Below are 20,836 nucleotides of genomic sequence, written 5' to 3'. Positions count from 1 at the left end.
TATTTTGAACCTATTGTTTACTCATTGAGCAGTAATATATATGGGATTTTTAGTCTGATAAAGATATCATGACACTATGGGTTTTGTACCACTGTTCAGATAAAACTATTAATCATGTGGATCATAGTACCTTATGAATTTTGCATAAATACATTTTAAAAAACACAATATATTACATATCACATAGAATTGCATGTTTTGGAATATAACATAAAATAACATTAATAAATATACAATAATAAAAATGGAAAAATAATATATTAAATATTTCTGTGATATCAGCTAAATTCTCTACTTAACAAATCAGAAGATGAAGAAAATTCTTCATAAAATTACGAATTTTTAAAATAGAATATTGTTTACATAAAAATTTACTTGTCTACCTCATGTCCTTAAATTTCATCTACAATATTTTCCTGTGGGGGTCATTTGCCTGTCTTTAACATTTGTCAGATTTGCAGGAATCATTGCATTCAAGGCAGCCCATTCCATTTCAACACAATTAGAAAATTCTTTTCTTTTCTAAGAGTAAGTTATCATGTGCTTATTTTTTCAAATTTTCCTCCTCAGCCCATTAAGGATAAATGAATTTATGTTAACTACAAATGTTTAAGCTACTATTTTGACTTTTCTAAGTCTTCTCAAGCTTTTTTTCATCCTTTTGGCCTTCAATAATTTTAATATGGCACAATTTCAATTGCCTCACATTTGATAAGCTCTCAGTTGTACATCCATCTGGTTCCACTCAGAATATGGAAACCAGAAGTTCCCACAATATTTCTGTTGGAGTATCTTAGCAGGTGGACTAATAAGGACGTAATACCTTGGGAGTATAATTTAAGTTATAATATCATTGACACTATTTATTTTTAAGTGTGTCTCATTCATAGTTCTCTAACTCTCTATGAGAATTCTTCACCTCTTCCATCCTTGCCCTATAATGCCTCCTTCTGCACAATCTAATTGGTCCCTTATTTACCATCTGTTTATTTCCTACTAAACAAACATAAATTTACAATGATGGTTGAAGCTACTATACTATGACTTCAGTGTCATTTTCTAGCCATAGTTCTTATAATTCATCTATTTACAGGTAGCACTTCTACAAAATTACATTATTTTGATTTTTTTCACCCCCCAGAAATGTTAAGACATATGGGCCTTTTTCCCCCCGTTTTTCTGTCCCTCTACATCTCCTTATGATTGTACTTGTCAAAATCTTACTAATTTTTTGAAATCATTTAGCTCATATTGCCATTTCCTTTAGAAAGTGCTTATTGATCCTCCCAATCATATGTGTCCACTCCTTTTGAATTGTCTGCTGCACATGTACTTTCTCTGATGTCACTTAGTTTATCTGTTTTTCTTTTCTTTTCTTTTTTTTAGTTTATTTCTTTTGAGAGAGAGAGAGGCTGAGAGAGAGAGAGGGTGGAGAGAGAATCCTGAGCATGTTCTGTACTGTCGGCGTAAAGCACCACATGGGCTCCTTCCAGCTCACGAACTGTGAGATCATGACCTGAGCAGAAAACAAGAGTCAGATGCTTAACTGACTTAGCCACCCAGATGCTCCTCACTTAGTCTATTTTACTGTGTATTATATTCATATTCATATGTGACCTTTAAAACTGTTAGATTTGGGGAGAAAAATACACTTGGTTCATTTTTGAATTTTCAATATGGATTAGCTGAATGTTGCTTAATTTATTCTTATTACACCAATTTGACTTGTTCATTTTAAATTTGTTAAAGTAATACACAAAAGGAATGATTAGATAGATGTTTTTCATAATCACATGGGAATTTCTATGGTGAAATGATAATTTCTTCTAAAATCTTACAAATTTCTTGAAATGTCTTCAAGAACTCTTCAATTAGCCTCATAGCTTAAAACCCAGAAGATTGAATTTATTTTGTTAGCCTAAGCATATAATGAACCTGTTTGTGGAGCTTTGGTTTTTCTTCCTTCTTTCTGTCCCTTTTACTGCTTATTTCCCCATGAACCAAACCTAACTGTTTCACACCCAACACCTCAAGTAAAAGGAGAAAAAGTGTTGGACACGTGCTAATGTGATATAGACACAGCAGCAGCTGGACAGTCTGTAGAACTTTGTGGAAACTTGGAGATCCCTCTCAAGAGGAAATTAGCCTGAAACAAACCGTTTTGTGGGTTGTGAGCACCTATGTAAAATTAACTGAACCTAGGAGATAAATATTGTAAGTTTTACATTACAGAATGCTTCAAAGTCAAGTCTATCAATATTAATAGACTTTCTATTAATGAATTTCCTAAAATTCAACATCACAGGAAAGCTAAGGGAATAAAGACAAATATTACTTTGAAAACACTAAAGTCATACTTATGTTAGAAGAAAGTATCTGTGCTACATGAAATGCAGATATCTAAAAGGCTTAATATACTTTCAAAAATTGAACAGTATAACTATTTTTCTCCCTAGCCTAACACTGAAAACAGTTCTGCAGTCAATTTTTATCTGTTGAATGCTTTTGCAACATGAAAAGAAAATAGTTATAATCCCTAGCATTTCTACAGCACTTTTTGCTTGCCATTTTCTTATTATATTTATTTACTTATTTTTTGTAAACATAGTAACCAATTTAATGTTCAAAATATGCCTCTAAAGTCAGATCCTATTATCATCAGCCCACTACCTAGATGAGGGAACTGAGGCAAAGAGGACAGATACCTTGCCTAAAGGGCAGAGCTGATTTAAACCTAGCTGGCTTCAGAGTCTCTATTTTAATGATGTTTTACCACTACACTACACTAGCCCCTGAGCATTAGAAACAATTAGGATTTCTCCGAGAAAGACCAACAAAGAAACACTTGCTTTGAGCTGTCTAGCCCTTTTGTGACCCCTACATTTCTGAAGTTTTCACCTGTTACTGACCTCATTTTCCCTGAATGTTCTGAACAAAGGAACCACTTCTGAGCTCCCCAAGATGCCGCCCTGTATCAGTGCCACCATTTCCACTGACTCCCTTTGCTTCTAAGAGGTACAGAGAAACTCTGAGCATCCACACTGCACACATTTGGAGCCGGTGCTCTACCAGGAGACAGTTCTTTAGAAGGAACCGAAAAGTTAAGGGGCTTAGATGTTCTTCCCTAAAGCAATGTTAATTCAAAGTTTATCTGTTTCATTTAGACTTTTCTGTCATTTAAAGTGAAGGCAAAGAACAAAAATCCCCTGCATGGATAAGAGGAACAGCAGGAGAGATTTAATTCTCTTCCATTTCAGAGGTAGGATGTTCTGACACATAAAAAAGCAGGTTGGAAGAAAAATGCCCCTGGGGGCGGGGAATGTCTGGTAGATTATGAAATCACTGGTAGGAGAGTTGGAGAGAACCTATTAAATCCTATCATCCATTCTCATTACACCACTGCCTCTGCTGGGCTCTGAACCGCTCTGACTTGTCTCATTTTAAATAACTCCTGCTACATGACTTTCTCCTGAGACTCCATTTCCGACCCAACTATTTAAAATTTTCACCTGACATTCAACCTGTTTCACTGTGGTCATTTTCATCTTATTTCTTTAGTTATTTAATCTGTTGGCAAGCTGAAACCATTTTTCACCTGTAATGTACTTCTATTCTTCAAATATCAGTGGAATTATTTTATCTCTTATTATGATGACATAAAAGTAGAAAAATGATCATTTGAACATCAAAGACTTCAACTACATAAAAGGTATCTGTCATAGTCAATAGATATAAATGCTTTCTGTACTTTCCTCTAACTACTCTTGTCCAAGTGTGGTACAGACATTTTTTTTTTTTTTTTTTTTACAATAAAGACAAAAACTGGTCAAATGATTTAACTGTTTTAGACCAGGCTTCTTCAGTGGGCTGGGGTGATTATCGCTTTGGGGTTAGTCTTTAGCTGTGCAGATTACTAATTTATCCATAGAGATCAGGCTCTGGGAAATCACTTATTCAAAGAAGAGTAACTATGTATTATACTATGCATGTCATTATTTTCAATACTAAACATGTTTGGTCTAATGGGATTGGCCAGCTACACAGAACACATTTTTGTTCAGACCTCTGTATCGGTAACTAATTTAGCAGAATCCTGTTGCCTTTCCTTTCAGAACCTGACCTCTTCTTACTGTATCTGGTCCCACTGATCTGAAAGTCCTATGGCCTCTTCTCTGGGTGGGGTGATAACTCTCCTCTGGTCTCCCTGACAACACTCTTGCCCTTCTATTCACTATTCTACGAGCCAGTGTGAATCCTATCACTTCTATGCTCAAGAACCTCCAATAACTCTTCATTTCACTAAGGAAAGAGCCAAAGCTATAGAAGACCCATCATTATCTGCACTCCACTGGCCCTGTTTATTCCACATCAGCCATGCTGGCCTCCTAGCTTTTTTTCAAATAGGTCAGGCATACTCCCTTTAAAGTTTTTGCTCTTCTTCTTCCTTGTCTGGAATAATCTATATAGTCAATTCCTTCCATTCCATAAAGTTTTCTTTTGATTGTCACTTTTCTATGAGATCCAACTGATCACCCTCTTTTAGTCTACACCAGCACTCCTGCACACCTGCCCTACCCGCCGTCCTTACCAAACTCTACATTTTCTCAGAGCACTCATTCATATTTACAATACCCACAAATTGTAATTATTTGTCATGCAGATTGCTTAGTTTCTATTTTGTTAAGTATTTAAATTAAAAAATTTTCCCCCTTACTATATATGTTACATAATCTCAGAAAATCTGGTTTCGTTTTACTCAAAGATGTATACTGAGTGCCTTGAATAGGTACTGGGGCTCAAAAAAATATTTCTTGAGTAAAGGAGTGGAAGAATTATTCAACTGGGGCTTTTAATGATGACTATAGAAATAGATTAAAAATAGATCAAAAGTAGTCATTTTTTATTATGCAATATTTTGATCAAGTTGAAGTAGTGTGATGAGCCATATTTTGTTATTCCAGGGAGGCCATTGTCCAAAGGAACAGGACTAGTCAGATACATTTTTGCCCTGAGAAAACAAACTCTTTAATGTCCTCTTTCCAGATGTCATTCCCAATAGACATTAAATCAGCTATTTACTTTTTAGGTTATGAAAATGAGAATATTGATGTCTGCAATAGAAGTGGCCACTGATAATATATTTAAAAGACATTTTTTTAATGTTTATTTATTCTCAGAGAGAGAGAGAGAGAGAGACAGTGCAAGCAGGGGATGGGCAGAGAGAGAAGGAGAGAGGGAAGCAGGCTCCAGGCTCTGAGCTGTCAGCACAGATTCCTGATGCGGGGCTCAAACTCAGGAACCATCAGATCATGACCTGAGCCAAAGTTGGATACTTCGCTGACTGAGCCACACAGGCATCCCGGCATTGATAATATATTTAAATGCACATGTCACCAGGTTATTTTTATGTTACAAGCAATTTCTCACAGTCAATAACTCATTCAGAAATTACTTATTGAGTCAGAGTTGAAGACATTCATTCATATATCCAAATATTTTTACATGTTAATTAGATTCAGGCACTGAGAAGGCACTAGGAATTCAAAGATGAAAAAGACAAGTTCCTCATTTCTGAAGAGAATACTGTAGTGAAAAGAAAAAAATAAGTAAGAAAATGTAATACTACATAACAGGAAAAACAAAAGAGGTGTTTAAAATGCTTAACAGAAAGAAAGATTTTGACTTGGAGGTTCCAGACAGGCTTTATGGTGATAAGTAGTGATATGAGATCTGTGTGTTCAATGCCTAGAGCCCTATCAGGTTAGAGGCAGATTATAATATGTGTTTTTGGAGTTGAACCATATTCTCATCCGTAACCTATTGACAAGTCATATTGTTGGATGGATTTTGTTTAAGAAAATTGGCTAAATTCCAAAATTGCTATTCTGCCCTTTCTGTAATTTTCCTTACTTTGTAAAATATGCATTACTTCTAGATTTGAACTCTCCATTCAGTGATTAATTTGGTATTATAAATACATGCTTCTAAGGTTTTCATGAGCAGTCTTCCCAGTATGATTTCCTTATCTTCTGATAATTCCCCATGATTTCTGGACTTCTCCATCAACTATTATCGTCTCCAATGTTATCTTTCTACCTGAAATCCAACTGATATTCACATGAAGAGGTATTTACTAATCACAACCATTTCTCTCAGGACCATGCTTTAGAATCAGCTCTTCCACAGTCTTTTTTCTATGACTGATGTTTGTGTCTCCACAATTTATATATTGAAACCCTACTCATCTTGTGACGGTGTTTGGAGGTGGGTAATTTGGTCATGAATGTGAATCCCTCATGATGGGATTAGTGACCTTATGAGAAGAAATAAGAGACAGTGCTCTGTCTCTGTCTCTCCCTGACTCTCTGTCTCTCTCTGTTGTGTGAGGACACAGTGTCAGGGCAGGTGGCTGTGGCCCAGGAAGAGTGTTCTCATCAGAACCTGTCCATGGCGCCACCCTGACCACAGACTTCCAATCTCCAAAACTGTCAGAAATCAATTATTGTTTAAGCCAAGCGGTCTTGGTATTCTGTCATAAAGGCTTACACAGACTAAGCAGACTAAGACAGTTCTTCAGAAGAAGGAGATCTATCTCTATATCTGCATTCTAAGATAGCATGACCTTGTATACTGAAAATTGTAGGAAAATCTTTAAAAACTATCAGAGTTAGTAAACAAATTCAGCAAAGTTGCAGGGTCCAAGACCAATATACAAAACTCAACTGTATTTCTATATGCTAACAATAAACAATCAGAAAATGAAATAACGGCAAAGTAAACCAAAGTTCAGGAAAGTTGATTGTCTCCTATGCATCCAGTTAGTAAATAATTAGTGGTAAATCTAGGACAAAAACCTATGTCTTTTTTTTTAACTGCTTTTATTTTTTATTTTTTAAAATTTACATCCAAATTAGTTAGCATATAGTGCAACAATGATTTCAGGAGTAGATTCCTTAGTGCCCCTTACACATTTAGCCCATCCCCTCCCACAACCCCTCCAGTAACTCTCAGTTTGTTCTCCATATTTATGAGTCTCTTCTGTTTTGTCCCCCTCCCTGTTTTTATATTATTTTTGTTTTCCTTCCCTTATGTTCATCTGATTTGTCTCTTAAAGTCCTCATATGAGTTAAGTCATGATTTTTGTCTTTCCCTGACTAATTTCATGTAGCATAATACCCTCCAGTTCCATCTACATAGTTGCAAATGGCAAGATTTCAGTCTTTTTGATTGCCGAGTAATACTCCATTGTATATATATACACCACATTTTCTTTATCCATTCATCCATCAATGGACATTTGGGCTCTTTCCATACTTCAGCTATTGTTGATAGTGCTGCTATAAACATGGAGGTGCATGTGTCCCTTCAAAACAGCACACCTGTATCCTGAGGATAAATGTCTAGTAGTGCAATTGCTGGGTCGTAGGGTAGTTCTATTTTTAGTTTTTAAAGGAACCTCCATACTGTTTTCCAGAGTGGCTACACCAGCTTGCATTCCCACCAACAATGCAAAAGAGATCCTCTTTCTCTGCATTCTCACCAACATCTGTTGTTGCCTGAGTTGTTAAAGTTAGCCATTCTGACAGGTATAAGGTAGTATCTCATGGTGGTTTTGATTTGTATTTCCTTGATGATGAGTGATGTTGAGTATTTTTTCATGTGTCGGTTGGCCATCTGGATGTCTTCTTTGAAGAAGCATCTATTCATGTCTTTTGCCCATTTCTTCACTGGATTTTTGGGTGTTGAGTTGGATAAGTTCTTTGTAGATTTTGGATACTAACCCTTTATCTGATATGTCATTTGCAATTCTTCTCCCATTCTGTCAGTTGCCTTTTAGTTTTGCTGATGGTTTCCTTTGCTGTGCAGAAGCTTTTTATTTTGATGAGGTCCCAATAGTTCATTTTTGCTTTTGTTTCCCTTGCCTCTAGAGACGTGTTGAGTAAGAAGTTGCTGCGGCCAAGATGAAAGAGGTTTTTGCCTGCTTTCTCCTCGAGGATTTTGATGGCTTCCTGTCTTACACTGAGGCCTTTCATCCAATTTGAGTTTACTTTTGTGTATGGTGTAAGAAAGTGGTCCAGGTTCATTTTTCTGCATGTTGCTGCCCAGTTTTCCCAGCACCACTTGCTGAACAGACTGTCTTTATTCCATTGGATATTCTTTCCTGCTTTGTCAAAGATTAGTTGGCCATAAGTTTGTGGGTCCATTTCTGGGTTCTCTATTCTGTTCCACTGATCTGATTGCCTGTTCTTGTGCCAGTATCATACTGTCTTGATGATGACAGCTTTGTAGTATAGCTTGAAGTCTGGGATTGTGATGCCTCCTGCTTTGGTTTTCTTTTTCAAGATCGCTTTGGCTATTTGGGTCTTTTCTGGTTCCATACAAATTTTAGGATTATTTGTTCTAGCTCTGTGAAGAATGCTGGCGTTATTTTGATAGGGATGCATTGAATATGTAGATTGCTTTGGGTAGTATCGACATTTTAACAATATTTGTTCTTCTTATCCAGGAGCATGGAATCTTTTTCCATCTTTTTGTGTCTTCTTCAATTTCTTTCATAAGCTTTCTACAGTTTTCAGTGTATTGATTTTTCACCTCTTTGGTTAGATTTATTCCTAGGTATTTTATGGTTTTTTGTGCAACTATAAATGGAATCATTTCTTGATTTCTCTTTCTGTCGCTTCATTGTTGGTGCATAGGAATGCAACCTATTGCTGTGCGTTGATTTTATATCCTGCAACTTTGCCAAATTCATGAATCAGTTCTAGCAGTTTTTTGGTGGAATCTTTTGGGTTTTCCATATAGAGTATCGTGTCATCCGAATAGAGTGAATGACCTCCTCCTGGCCGATTTGGATGCCTTTTATTTCTTTGTGTTGTCTGATTGCAGAGGCTAAGACTTCCAATATTATATTGAATAACAGTGGTGAGAGTGGACATCCCTGTCTTGTTCCTGACCTTAGGGGGAAAGCTCTCAGTTTTTTCCCATTGAAGATGATATTAGAATTGGGTTGTTCATATATGGCTTTTATGATCTCGAGGTTTGCTCCTTCTATCCCTACTTTCTTGAGGGTTTTTATCAAGAAAGGATGCTGTATTTTGTCAAATGCTTTCTCTGCATCTTTGATAGGATTATGTGGTTCTTGTCCTTTCTTTTATTGATGTGATGAATCACGTTAATTGTTTTACAGATATTGAACCAGCCCTGAATCCTAGGTATAAATCCCACTTGGTCGTAGTGAATAATTTTTCTAATGTTGGATCCGGTTGGCTAATATCTTGTTGAGGATTTTTGCATCCATGTTCATCAGGGAAATTGGTCTATAGTTCTCCTTTTTAATGGGGTCTCTGATTTTGGAATCAAGGTAATGCTGGCTTCACAGAAAGAGTTTGGAAGTTTTCCTTCCATTTCTATTTTTTGGAACAGCTTCAAGAGAATAGGTGTTAACTGTTCCTTAAATGTTTGGTAGAATTTCCCTGGAAAACCATCTGGCCCTGGACTCTTGTTTTTTGGGAGATTTTTGATTACTAATTCGATTTCCTTACTGGTTATGGGTCTGTTCAAATTTTCTATTTCTTCCTGTTTCAGTTTTGGTAGTGTATATGTTTCTAGGAATTTGTCCATTTCTTCCAGATGGCCCATTTTATTGGCATATAATTTCTCATAATATTCTTTTATTATTGTTTTATTTATGCTGTGTTGGTTGTGATTTCTCCTCTTTCATTCTTGGTTTTATTTATTTGGGTCCTTTCCTTTTTTTTTTTTTTTTTTTTTTTTTTGATCAAACTGACTCGTGGTTTATCAAGTTTGTTAATTCTTTGAAAGAACCAGCTTCTGGTTTCATTAATCTGTTCTACTGTCTTTTTGGTTTTGATAGCATTAATTTCTGCTCTGATCTTTTTTATTTCCTGTCTTCTGCTGGTTTTGGGTTTTATTTGCTGTTCTTTTTCTAGCTCCTTAAGATGTAAGTTTGGTTGTGTATCTGAGATCTTTCTTCCTTCTTTAGGATGCCCCGGATTGCTATATACTTTCCTCTTATGACTGCCTTGCTGTGTCCCAGAGGTTCTGGGTTGTGGTGTTATTATTTTCATTGACTTCCATATACTTTTTAATTTCCTCTTTAACTGCTTGGTTAGCGCATTCATTCTTTAATAGGATGTTCTTCAGTCTCCAAGTTTTTGTTACCTTTCCAAATTTTTTCTTGTGGTTAATTTCGAGTTTCATAGCGTTGTTGTCTGAACATATGAACAGTATGATCTCAATCTTTTTGTACTTACTTAAGACTGATTTGTGTCCCAGTATATGGTCTATTTTGGAGAACGTTCCATGTGCACTGGAGAAGAATGTATATTTTGTTGCTTTAGGATGAAATATTCTGAATATATCTGTTAAGTCCATCTGGTCCAGTGTGGCATTCAAAGCCATTGTTTCCTTGTTGATTTTTTGATTAGATGATCTGTCCATTGCTGTGAGTGGGGTGTTGAAGTCCCCTACTATTATGGTATCACTATCAATGAGTGTCTTTATGTTTGTGATTAATTGATTTATATATTTGGGTGTTTTCACATTTGGCACATAAATGTTTACAATTGTTAGGTCTTCTTGGTGGATAGACCCCTTAATTATAATATAATGCCCTTCTTCATCTCTTGTTACAGTGTTTATTTTAAAGTCTAGATTGTCTGATATAAGTATGGCTACTCAAGCTTTCTTTTGTTGACCATTAGCATGATAGATGGTTCTCCATCCCCTTACTTTCAATCTGAAGGTGTCTTTAGGTCTAAAGTAGGTCTCTTGTAAACAGCATATAGATGGATCTTGTTTTCTTATCCATTCTGTTACCCTGTGTCTTTTGATTGGAGCATTGAGTCCATTGATGTTTAGAGTGAGTACTGAAACATGAATTTATTGCCATTATGTTGTTTGTAGGGTTGGAGTTTCTGGTGGTGTTCTCTGGTCCTTTCTAGTCTTTCTTTCTTTCTTTCTTTCTTTCTTTCTTTCTTTCTTTCTTTCTTTCTTTTATCTTTTCTCCCCTCAGAGAGTTCCCCTTAAAATTTCTTGCAGGGCTGGTTTAGTGGTCACAAACTCCTTTAATTTTTGTTTGTCTGGGAAACTTTTTATCTCTCCTTCTATTTTCAATGACAGTCTTGATGGATAAAGAGTTCTTGACTGCATATTTTTCTGATTCAGCACATTGAATATACCCTGCCACTCTTTTCTGGCCTGCCAAGTTTCTGTGGATAGGTCCGCTGCAAATCTGATCTGTCTTCCCTTGTAGGTTAGGGACTTTTTTTTCCCTTGCTGTTTTCATGATTCTCTCTGTGCCTGAGTATTTTGTGAATTTGACTATGATATGCCTCGTTGATGGTTGGTGTTTGTTGAATCTAATGGGGGTCCTCTGTGCTTCCTGGATTTTGATGTCTGTGTCTTTCCCCAGGTTAAGAAAATTTTCTGCTATGATTTGCTCCCCTACCCCTTCTACCCCTATTTCTCTCTCTTCCTCTTTTGGGACCCCTATGATTCTGATGTTGTTCCTTTTTAATGAGTCACTAATTTCTCTAATTCTTAAATTGTGCTCTTTTGCCTTAATCTCCCTCTTTTTTTCTGCTTCATTATTGTCTATAAGTTTGTCCTCTATATCGCTGATTCTCTGTTCTGCCTCATCCATCCTTGCCATTTCTGCATCCATACGTGATTGCAGCTCAGTTATAGCATTTTTATTTCATTCTATTTTTTACTTCTTTTATCTCTGCAGAAAGGGATTCTAATCTATTTTTGACTCTAGCTAGTATTCCTATTATTGTGATTCTAAATTCTGGTTCAGACATCTTGCTTGTATCTGTGTTGGTTAAATCCCTGGCTGTCGTTTCTGCGTGCTCTTTCTTTTGGGGTGAATTCCTTCATTTTGTCATTTTGAAGGGAGAAAAGGAATTAATGATGTAGAAAAATTAAAATTAAAAAAATTAAAATTAAAAAATATTAATATTAAAAAATTAAAAACACACATATACACACACATCTAATAAATGATGCTAGATCCTAGGTGTGTTTTGGTCTGGGTGTTGAAAGTGGTTTGACAGATTAGAGAAAAAAAAGGTGGGGGAAGGAAATTGTTTGAGAATTTGAAGAAATGAATACACGGAAGTAGACTAAAATGAGACGATGGGAGTAAAATAGAATTTGAAAAAATTTACACAAAAGTAAAGAATATAGTAGAAAAAAATTGAAGAAAAATATTTTTAATAAAAATTAAAAATAAAAAATGAATTTTTCTCTTTCTGTATTCAAGAAAAAGAAAAGAAATGAAAAAGAGAAAAAAGAAAAAATCGTTTGAAAATTTGAAAAAGTGAATACACTGTAGCAGACTAAAATAAAATGATGGAAGTAAAATATAATTTGAAAAAAATTGCATAGGCAAAAAAATAGTAAAAAAAATTAAAGAAAATATTTTTAATAGAAATCGAAAGTAAAAATGAAGTTTTTGTCTTTGCATTCACGGAAAAGAAAAGAAATGAAAAAGAGAAAAAAGAAAAAGTAAAAAAAAAGGAAATCATTTGAAATTTTGAAAAGGTGAATACACTGAAGTAGACTAAAATAAAATGATGGAAGTAAGATAGAATTTGAAAACATTTACACAAAAGTAAAAAATATATTTAAAAAATTAAAGCAAAATATTTTTAATAAAAATTGAAAATAAAAATGAATTTTTTCTCTTTCTGTATTCAAGAAAAAGAAAAGTAGTGTAAAAGAGAAAAAAAGAAGAAAAAAACAAAGAAAGAAAATTGAATAGAAGGATCTGCTAACAGATTGAAATAGGACTGGAATTACTTCATTTTCCCCTAGAAGTCAGACTATGTAGCACTTTATAGTCCTTAAACTAAGTAGGAGGTGAGACTTGTGTTCTTGAAGAGCGAGGTTGGTCCAGTTGGGTGGGGCTCAGTGTAATGGCTCCATTCTCCTCTAGATGGCGCTGCTAGCCTACTGGGGTGGATTGTTGCCGCACTGGTAAATGCATATGCGCATGCGCGGGATAGGTGAACCTTGCGTCACCCAAGTATCCAGTCTCTAGTGTCGGAACTGTTCTCCCGGATTAGCAATCGCTCACCCATCCTCTGTCTTCAGGTTTCATCCACTCCCTGCTTCTTCACTGTCCGTGACCAAGCCCCAGGCCGTACCTCTCTGCCGAGTTTTGTCTCAGATGCGGCTGTTTCCCCGGCCCCTTACTTCGGAAAGACTGCAGCTTTGACCCGTTCCGCCCCTCTGCGGGAGGGTCTCACCGAGCAATGGCTGAATGCCAGCTGCACCCAGGAACGCTTGCGGGACCCTGCTGCTGCCGGTTCCTCGAGACTGCAGCCAGGTGCCAGCCCGCCCAGAAAAACTTCAAGCGATAGTGTAGCAGCAGCATTTCAGGGATTATGGGAAATCACAGCACACATCTGGCACCAGGCTTCACCCTTAAAGACCTTGTTCCAGCACAAGCGAATGTGGCCGTTTTCTGGGATCTGCTGGGACCAGGTGGCTTCAACAGTCTCCACCAAATGTCCTTCCAGCAATGGAACCGCTTTTCTCCGTGTGGTCCGAGCACCCCCTGGACCCCGTTCTGCTCCTGAGGATTCGCCCTTCCCACCCGAGCACCGCCAGGTAGGGAGCTGTGGAGTTGCAACCTTTGCGCTCCCCTTGTTTACAGTCTTAATGGAATTTAAACCCTCTCCTTTCTCCTTTCTCCCTTCTCCCTTTTTAGTTTAGTCCCTGTGGCTGTTTCCAATTTTCCATTCTCTCCAGCTGCTTTTGGGGAGGGGTGCTTTTCCCGTATGCTCCCCCCCCCCCCCAGTCTCCATCCTCTCTTCACCTGCAAACGCCGCTCCCTGCCTGCCACCGGCTTCTGTCCCCAAGTTCACCTCTCCACACCACGTACCTGCTGAATTCTGTGGTTCAGGTTGTGCAGATTGTTGTGTTAATCCTCCAATCAGTTTTCTAGGTGTGTAGGACGGTTTAGTGTTGGTCTGGCTGTATTTCATGGACAAGAGACACACAAAAAACTTCCATGCTGTTTCGCCATCTTGGCTCCTCCCAACAACCTAAGTCTTATCTGGAATAGCCTCTGTGTACTTTTCCATATTTCATGCATATACTGGGTAAAATAATGTATCTTTTGAAATATTCTCATTTGCTGGCCTATTTGATTACCATTTTCACTTCAAAACATTTGTTAGTCCATGATTTTTTTAAAAAAGAAAATCTGAAAAGACTATTTTTAATTTAATGCTGTTCACATTAAACTGCAGAAAACACCAGCTTCCCTTTGATTTTGAATTAAATATGAATTATACCTGAATAATTGCCAAAAGTATGGTCGAAATTTGGTCCAGTAAAAGGAGGAAATGTGTTTCCCTGAATCCTTTCCCATTCGTTATCATCATTTAGATCCTGGACCCAGAAACAAAAGCCATCTTCAAAATCACAGTTAATTTTCTCATAATCTGTGAATTAAAAAAAGAGGAAGAAAATACTTCAAATTTAGTCCACAGTGTGACTAATTGTAACTGATTGCATCAAAAATAATCTAGTCTTATACAGTGTTGTATATCTATAATTAAGTGTCATGCACATAGTCTTTTTTAATTCATCTTCATTCTGTTTCATTCCATTTAGTTGAAAAAAATAGCTTTTTGTTGCCAACTGTCTTAAATTAATATGCTTCCTATATCTCAGTAGGCCTTTAGCAAAGCAAGCTTCTTTTTCTTAGTATTCTTTAATTTTACATCTGATCTCTATTGTTTTACCCAGAATATGGGTCAATATTCTGGAATATTCTCAGAATTAATTTTATGCATATGTGTGTGTATACATATATGAAACTTTGTAATTTTTCTGGAATTGATTATTTGATTCTTTTGAAGAACATGAACTATTTTCTAATTTCTCAATTTTCCTAAGTATCAAGGGGAGAGAGCTATACATGAGATACTCATTAAAGAACCTGCATAATAAAACAAATTATGACATTGTTCTAAAACTTTAAATTCTGCTACTTTTAAAATTCCATTACAATATTAAAGCATCTTAAAATTCAAAGGCTAAATAATAAACAATACTTACTATTAAGCTCTGTGCTATTAAATGCAGTATATGTCACAGTAAATCCAATATAATCATTTTCATCAGATTCTATAAGGAAGGTGGCAGTAACCTGGTTGGAAAAGACCCTAATTGTGCCAGGATTGGTTTCCCAGAGAGAAGCTACAAAAAAAAAAAAAAAAAAAAAGAATGACTATTATATACTTATAGATCTGTTCATCCATCTATCCATCCATCCATCCTTCTGTCCATCCATCAATTTATTATTCTATCAATTGATTCATCAATCTATATTATACCACTCAGTATAATGAGCATTAGTAATGATTAATTGGTTAATTGAAATATCTTTTCTCCTAAGTGTTAGAAAACCTCAAATTATTATACATATTTATGGTTTGAAAAAGCTATATTTTTGTTTTTAATTATTAGCTGCACAACACTATATACTCATAAAAAGAAAAGATGCATCCCTTTATTGAAAAAGTTCCTCTAAGAAACACATAAACTAAGCAGTTATAAAACTAAAAATTTGGCTCTATCAGGTATTGCTCATGCCACACTAATAATGGCTAAAGCTTGGTCACAATAATAGAAGCAAGCGTATTTTTTTGTCTTTCTACCCATATAACGGTTGGACCAGACAGAATAGAGTGGGCGCATGTATATTAATGAATTCCCCGCCCTCTATTCGGCTTCTATTACTGTCCATGTATATAATGACAATGGTTATGAAAGGACAATACCACCTATACCTATCATTTAATGAGCCTACATCCTGGGGTAGCCATTGTTTTACTTGCTGTATTCATAATAGTCTTGCAAAAGACTGAATAGTAGAGTGCATGTTGAAAATAGGAAGACATTCTGTGAGTTTATAACCAATGCAATGTTAGAGAAAATGAGAACAATGATTTTCGAGGTTTGTCTGAATTTTGCTTAATGGGGAGAAACAAACAAAGCATAGTAGCCAAAGACACAATTATATTTCTTTGGAAAATTCCATCTTATTTTAAAAAATAGTTAGAAGAGGGTAATGTGAAGTAGTAACCATTTTACTACTAAGAAGATTGATCACATAGGGAACTAAATTGTTCATTTTTATAATGAAAACCAGTTTTGCCTTTTCCTTTCAGTAACTTAAATTTCAAGTCCATATTCAGTTTAAAATCAAAGTCAAAACACATCACTTCAAAGAGTTTACTACATATTTTCATTTTGATAATGGATTGTATATTTGTTTTAACTTACCTCTTAAAATCTTGTTTGTACCCACACCTTCATAAATATTTAATACATCTGTATAATATGTATTAAAGTCATCGAAGCTCAGTTTAATGGAGAGTCCTTGATTTACACTAAATTAAGCAAAAAATAGGTTACTACACTCTTAACAAGTTGTCAAAACTCTTTATGCATTCTAAAATTTGGATGCATTTTCTAATTGTGATTTAAAAATCACATAACATGAGATTGATGCTCAATGAATTTTTAAGCTTATGATACAGAACTGTTATCGATAAGCACAATGTTGTACAGCAGATCTCTAGGACTTTTTCCACTTTGTGTTACTGAAACTCTATACCATTGAACAGTAACTCCCCATTTCACCCTCCCTCTGTCCCTGGAAACCAGCATTCTACTTTCTGTCTCTATGAATTTGAATAGTTTAGATGCTTCATATAAATAGAATCATGCAGTATTTGGCCCTCTGTAAAAAGCTTATTTCACTTCGCATGATATCCTCAAAGTTCACCCATGTTGTTGCATATGACAGGATTTCCTTCCTTTAATGACTGAAAAATATTCCCTTGTATGTATGTACCACATTTTTTTTATTCATTCCTCAGTCATGGACATTGAGGTTGTTTCCACTCCTTGGCTGTTGTGAATAATGCTGCAGTGGGAGTGAACATGGGATTGCAAATATCTCTTAGAGATTTTGATTTTGACTCTTTTGGATAAATATCCAGAAATGGGATTTCTGGATCGTACAGTAGTTCTATTTTTAAAATTATGAAGAACCTCTCTGTATTGTTTTCCATCGTTACCACATCATTTCACATTCTATCAATGGTGCACGTGGTTCTATTTCCTCCACTTCCTCACCAAATTTATAACATTCTGTTTTTTTTTTAATCATTGTGATTTTAATTTGCATATCCTTGATGATTGTTGATGTTGAGCAACTTCTCACATGCTTGTTGACTATTTGTATGTCTTCTTTGGAGCGGTACCTATTTGAGATTTTTGTCCATTTTTTAAAATTAGATACTTGGTTTTTGTTTTGTTTGGTTTTGTTTTTTTGCTATGTAGTTGTAATAGTTCCTAATATATTTTGGGTATTACCACTTTATCAGGTATATGGCTTGCAAATATTACCTTCCATTCCGTAGGTTGCCTTTTTACTCTGTTGATTTCTTCCTTTGCTGTGTGGAATGATTTTAATGTGACATAATGCCACTTGTCTATTTTTGCTTTAGTTGTCTATGCAACTAAAGGAAATCACTGTGATGACTAATGTTATGAAGAGTTCTATTTTTTTTTTTATGTATGTGAGATATGATTGTGTGGTATTTGGTTGATATGGGTGTGATGGATTTGTGGTATGTGTGTTGATTGCATATTTGTTGTTTATGTGTGGGGTGAATATGGTGTTTGTATGTATGTGTGTACTGAGTGTGTCTCATGTGTGTGATATGTGTGGTATTCCAAATGGTGTTTGTGTATGATACATGCAATAGGTATGTGTGTTGTATTTGTGGTGTTTGTTGTATATGTGTTGTTTATATGTGGTGTGTGTGGTATGTGTCTTGTGTGAATATTATGTGTATTTGTGTGCTATATGTGTGATTCATGTGTGGTATGTGGCTGGTGTATGCATGATGTATTTCCCATCTTTTCTTCTAGGAATTTTATGATTTCTGGTCATACATTTAGGTATTTAATCCATTTTATGTTGATTTTCTATGGTGTAAGATAAGGGTCCAATTTTAGTTTTCTGTATGTGAATATCCAGTTTTACCAACACTGTTTGTTGAAGAGATTGTTGTATTCCCATTATGTAGTCCTGGAACCCCTAACAAAGATCATTTAACCGTAGGGTGTGGGTTTATTTCTGGGCTCTCTATTCTGTTCTATTGGTCTATGTACCTGTTTTTATGCTAGTACCATGCTGTTTTGATTACTGTAGCTTTGTAATGTATTTTAAAACCAGGAAGTATGAGGCCTCCAGCTTTGTTCTTTTTCTCAAGGTTGCTTTGGTTATTTAGGGTCTTTTATGAGTTAATATGAATTTTAGAATTCTTTCTTTTCTATTTTTGTAAGAATATGGCATTAGGATTTTGATAGAGATTGTATTGAATCCATAGATCATTTTCAGTAGTATGGACATTAATATATTATTACATTTTAACAATATTAAGTCTTCCAATCCATGAACATGAGATGTCTTCCCATTATTTGTGTCTTCTTTAAATTCTTTCAACTATGTTTTGTAGTTTTCAGTGTACAAGTCTTAACCTCCTTGGTTAAGTTTATTCCTAGGTACTTTATTCTTTTTGTTGCTATTGTAAATAGGTTTGTTCCTTAATTTCTTTTCTGGACTATTCATTGTTAGTGTATGGAAACACACATGATTTTTTATATGAATTTTGTATACTGCAACTTTGTTGATTTCTTTTATTAGTTCTAACATATTGTCTGTATGTGTGTATTTTTATGATTTTCTATATATGCAATCTTGTCAGTTCTTATGTGCTCTTGCAAATGGTGGCAGCCATTTTTACAAATTCTGCCTCGGTTAGGTCAGTTTAGAGGTGGGTGAGTGAGCCTGGTAGTGCGACCTCAGGACTCCAGTGTCAAAGTTTAAGAAGACATGGGAAGAAGAAATGAAGTAGGCTTCAGAGTGATTTCTAGTTTTTTAATTGAACTTTTGATGTCTTTAGGGAAGAATAAAATGAATTTTTCTTCATGTGTTATTTTTTTTTAATTTTTTTTTCAACGTTTATTTATTTTTGGGACAGAGAGAGACAGAGCATGAACGGGGGGAGGGGCAGAGAGAGAGAGGGAGACACAGAATCGGAAACAGGCTCCAGGCTCTGAGCCATCAGCCCAGAGCCTGACGCGGGGCTCGAACTCACGGACCGCGAGATCGTGACCTGGCTGAAGTCGGACGCTTAACCGACTGCGCCACCCAGGCGCCCCTTCATGTGTTATTTTTAAGCTATAAAGCTGAGAGATACAAGAGAAGCTCCTTAGGAAATTTTGCTTTCAGGATTCCTTTACTTTTCTTTATGTATAAAGTTGAAGGTACAAGAGAGAAACTAGTGAGTATTTCTTCTGACTCAGAAAAGCCAACTTGCAATAAAAATTTGGTCATTTATAGATAGAAGACTAATTAGAAAATATAGTATCTGTTTTTTATAATGTAGACATGGTTATCTTTTGATTTTTAAGGGAATGGGTATTTTTCTAAATATAACTTATGCATTTTATATTTTTGTATCAATAGCTAATCTTTTTAAAGCCCAGTTTTTTTGATAATTTAATATGGGGCTAAGCCCTTTACATTCATTACTACGTTTAATAATGACTTTGGCCTCTGAATTTAGAGATGTTGAACTCTAAGGATGTAGAAATTTTGGGTCAAAGAGATTTAGTTATTAGCTAGAGATCACATATTTTGAATCTGTAGAGGGAAGATTTGAATTCATACAGATTGTCTCGGGTGCTCATATTCTTCATATTTGATTCTCTGCTAAATGTAGTTTTAATATAATTCCAACGATGGGCTGGTCTAGCCCAAAATATAGTTTAATTGCATCTTAAACATTTCTCCACCATTTAATGGTCTTCAAGCTTATAGGAAACATGATTATCTTTATGACCCCCTTTGATCATAATTAGGAAAAACAAACTTTCAAAGACAATGTATCATCATTGTAGTAACCAGTTTCAAGAAGAAAAACAAAATACTTAGGTTGTTTATATGATTAATTAATTCATGATTTCATCTTGAAGTGCAGTGTTTAGGGTAACATTTTAGGTCCTTTGGGGTTTGGAAATCATTGCTGCCCTAATGGTGTATTTCTTAAAAATGGTTTTAAAAATTAAGTAATGGAAAAAAAAGTAATAAAGGAATAGAACCATACAAATCCTTAATTAACATAGTTTGATTGTTACATAAATGATATTACTACTATGGCAAAAGTTTGTTGGGTTCTCCTTATAAACTCTCCTACAAGTTTGATCCAGTTTTATTAAGCATTTAACGATTAAATTTAACAATTAAATTATATTTATTTGGTGTGAATAAAATTTCAAAGATTGCATGAAGAAATAATTTAGGATTCATGTTCTTTCCATTTTCAGAGAAAGTAATTTAAGATTTTTCTAAACCTTTCTGCTGACATTTTAAGTAAGGAATAGAATATTTTTCATTTTACTTGTAATCAATGCTAATAGCCATTTATAAATGCTTATTTTTAAATTTGATCTGATTCTATTAGAAACAATATCCCCCAAATTGGTTAATTCTTCACTTGACAAGTGAGCTGTCATTTTGAATACAAAATCTTATCTTTGGCATACAAGTAACATGTCTAGAGCATGAAAACATATCTTACATGTGGCTGAACTCCAAAATAGAAATTATTTAAAGAGAACAGAGTGTTCTTCTTCCCTTCATGAATTTGAAGGGAAATACGAATTTCCCTTCATATCCCATCTTATCTCTGGGGTATGTACACTAAGAAACAAC

At 35.2% G+C, this 20,836-nt stretch overlaps 1 protein-coding gene across 1 annotated transcript in view; it reads right to left on the bottom strand.

Annotated features, from left to right (window-relative positions):
* The window catches only part of TMPRSS15 (transmembrane serine protease 15), a 121,976-nt gene that overhangs the window by 66,490 nt on the left and 34,650 nt on the right, over window positions 1-20,836 (bottom strand). The window contains exons 9-11 of the mRNA XM_045501593.1: window positions 16,327-16,433; window positions 15,097-15,237; window positions 14,328-14,477 (exon numbers count right to left, since the gene is read on the bottom strand). Of these exons, the coding sequence (XP_045357549.1) occupies window positions 14,328-14,477; window positions 15,097-15,237; window positions 16,327-16,433 (398 nt within the window). The remainder of the gene's footprint in view (window positions 1-14,327; window positions 14,478-15,096; window positions 15,238-16,326; window positions 16,434-20,836) is intronic.

The sequence above is a fragment of the Leopardus geoffroyi genome, chromosome C2, assembly GCF_018350155.1.
Source record: "Leopardus geoffroyi isolate Oge1 chromosome C2, O.geoffroyi_Oge1_pat1.0, whole genome shotgun sequence".
In the NCBI taxonomy this organism is placed as follows: Eukaryota; Metazoa; Chordata; class Mammalia; order Carnivora; family Felidae; genus Leopardus; species Leopardus geoffroyi.
The sequence above is the reverse complement of the archived record's forward strand: the minus strand, read 5'-3'. Positions and strand labels throughout refer to the sequence as shown.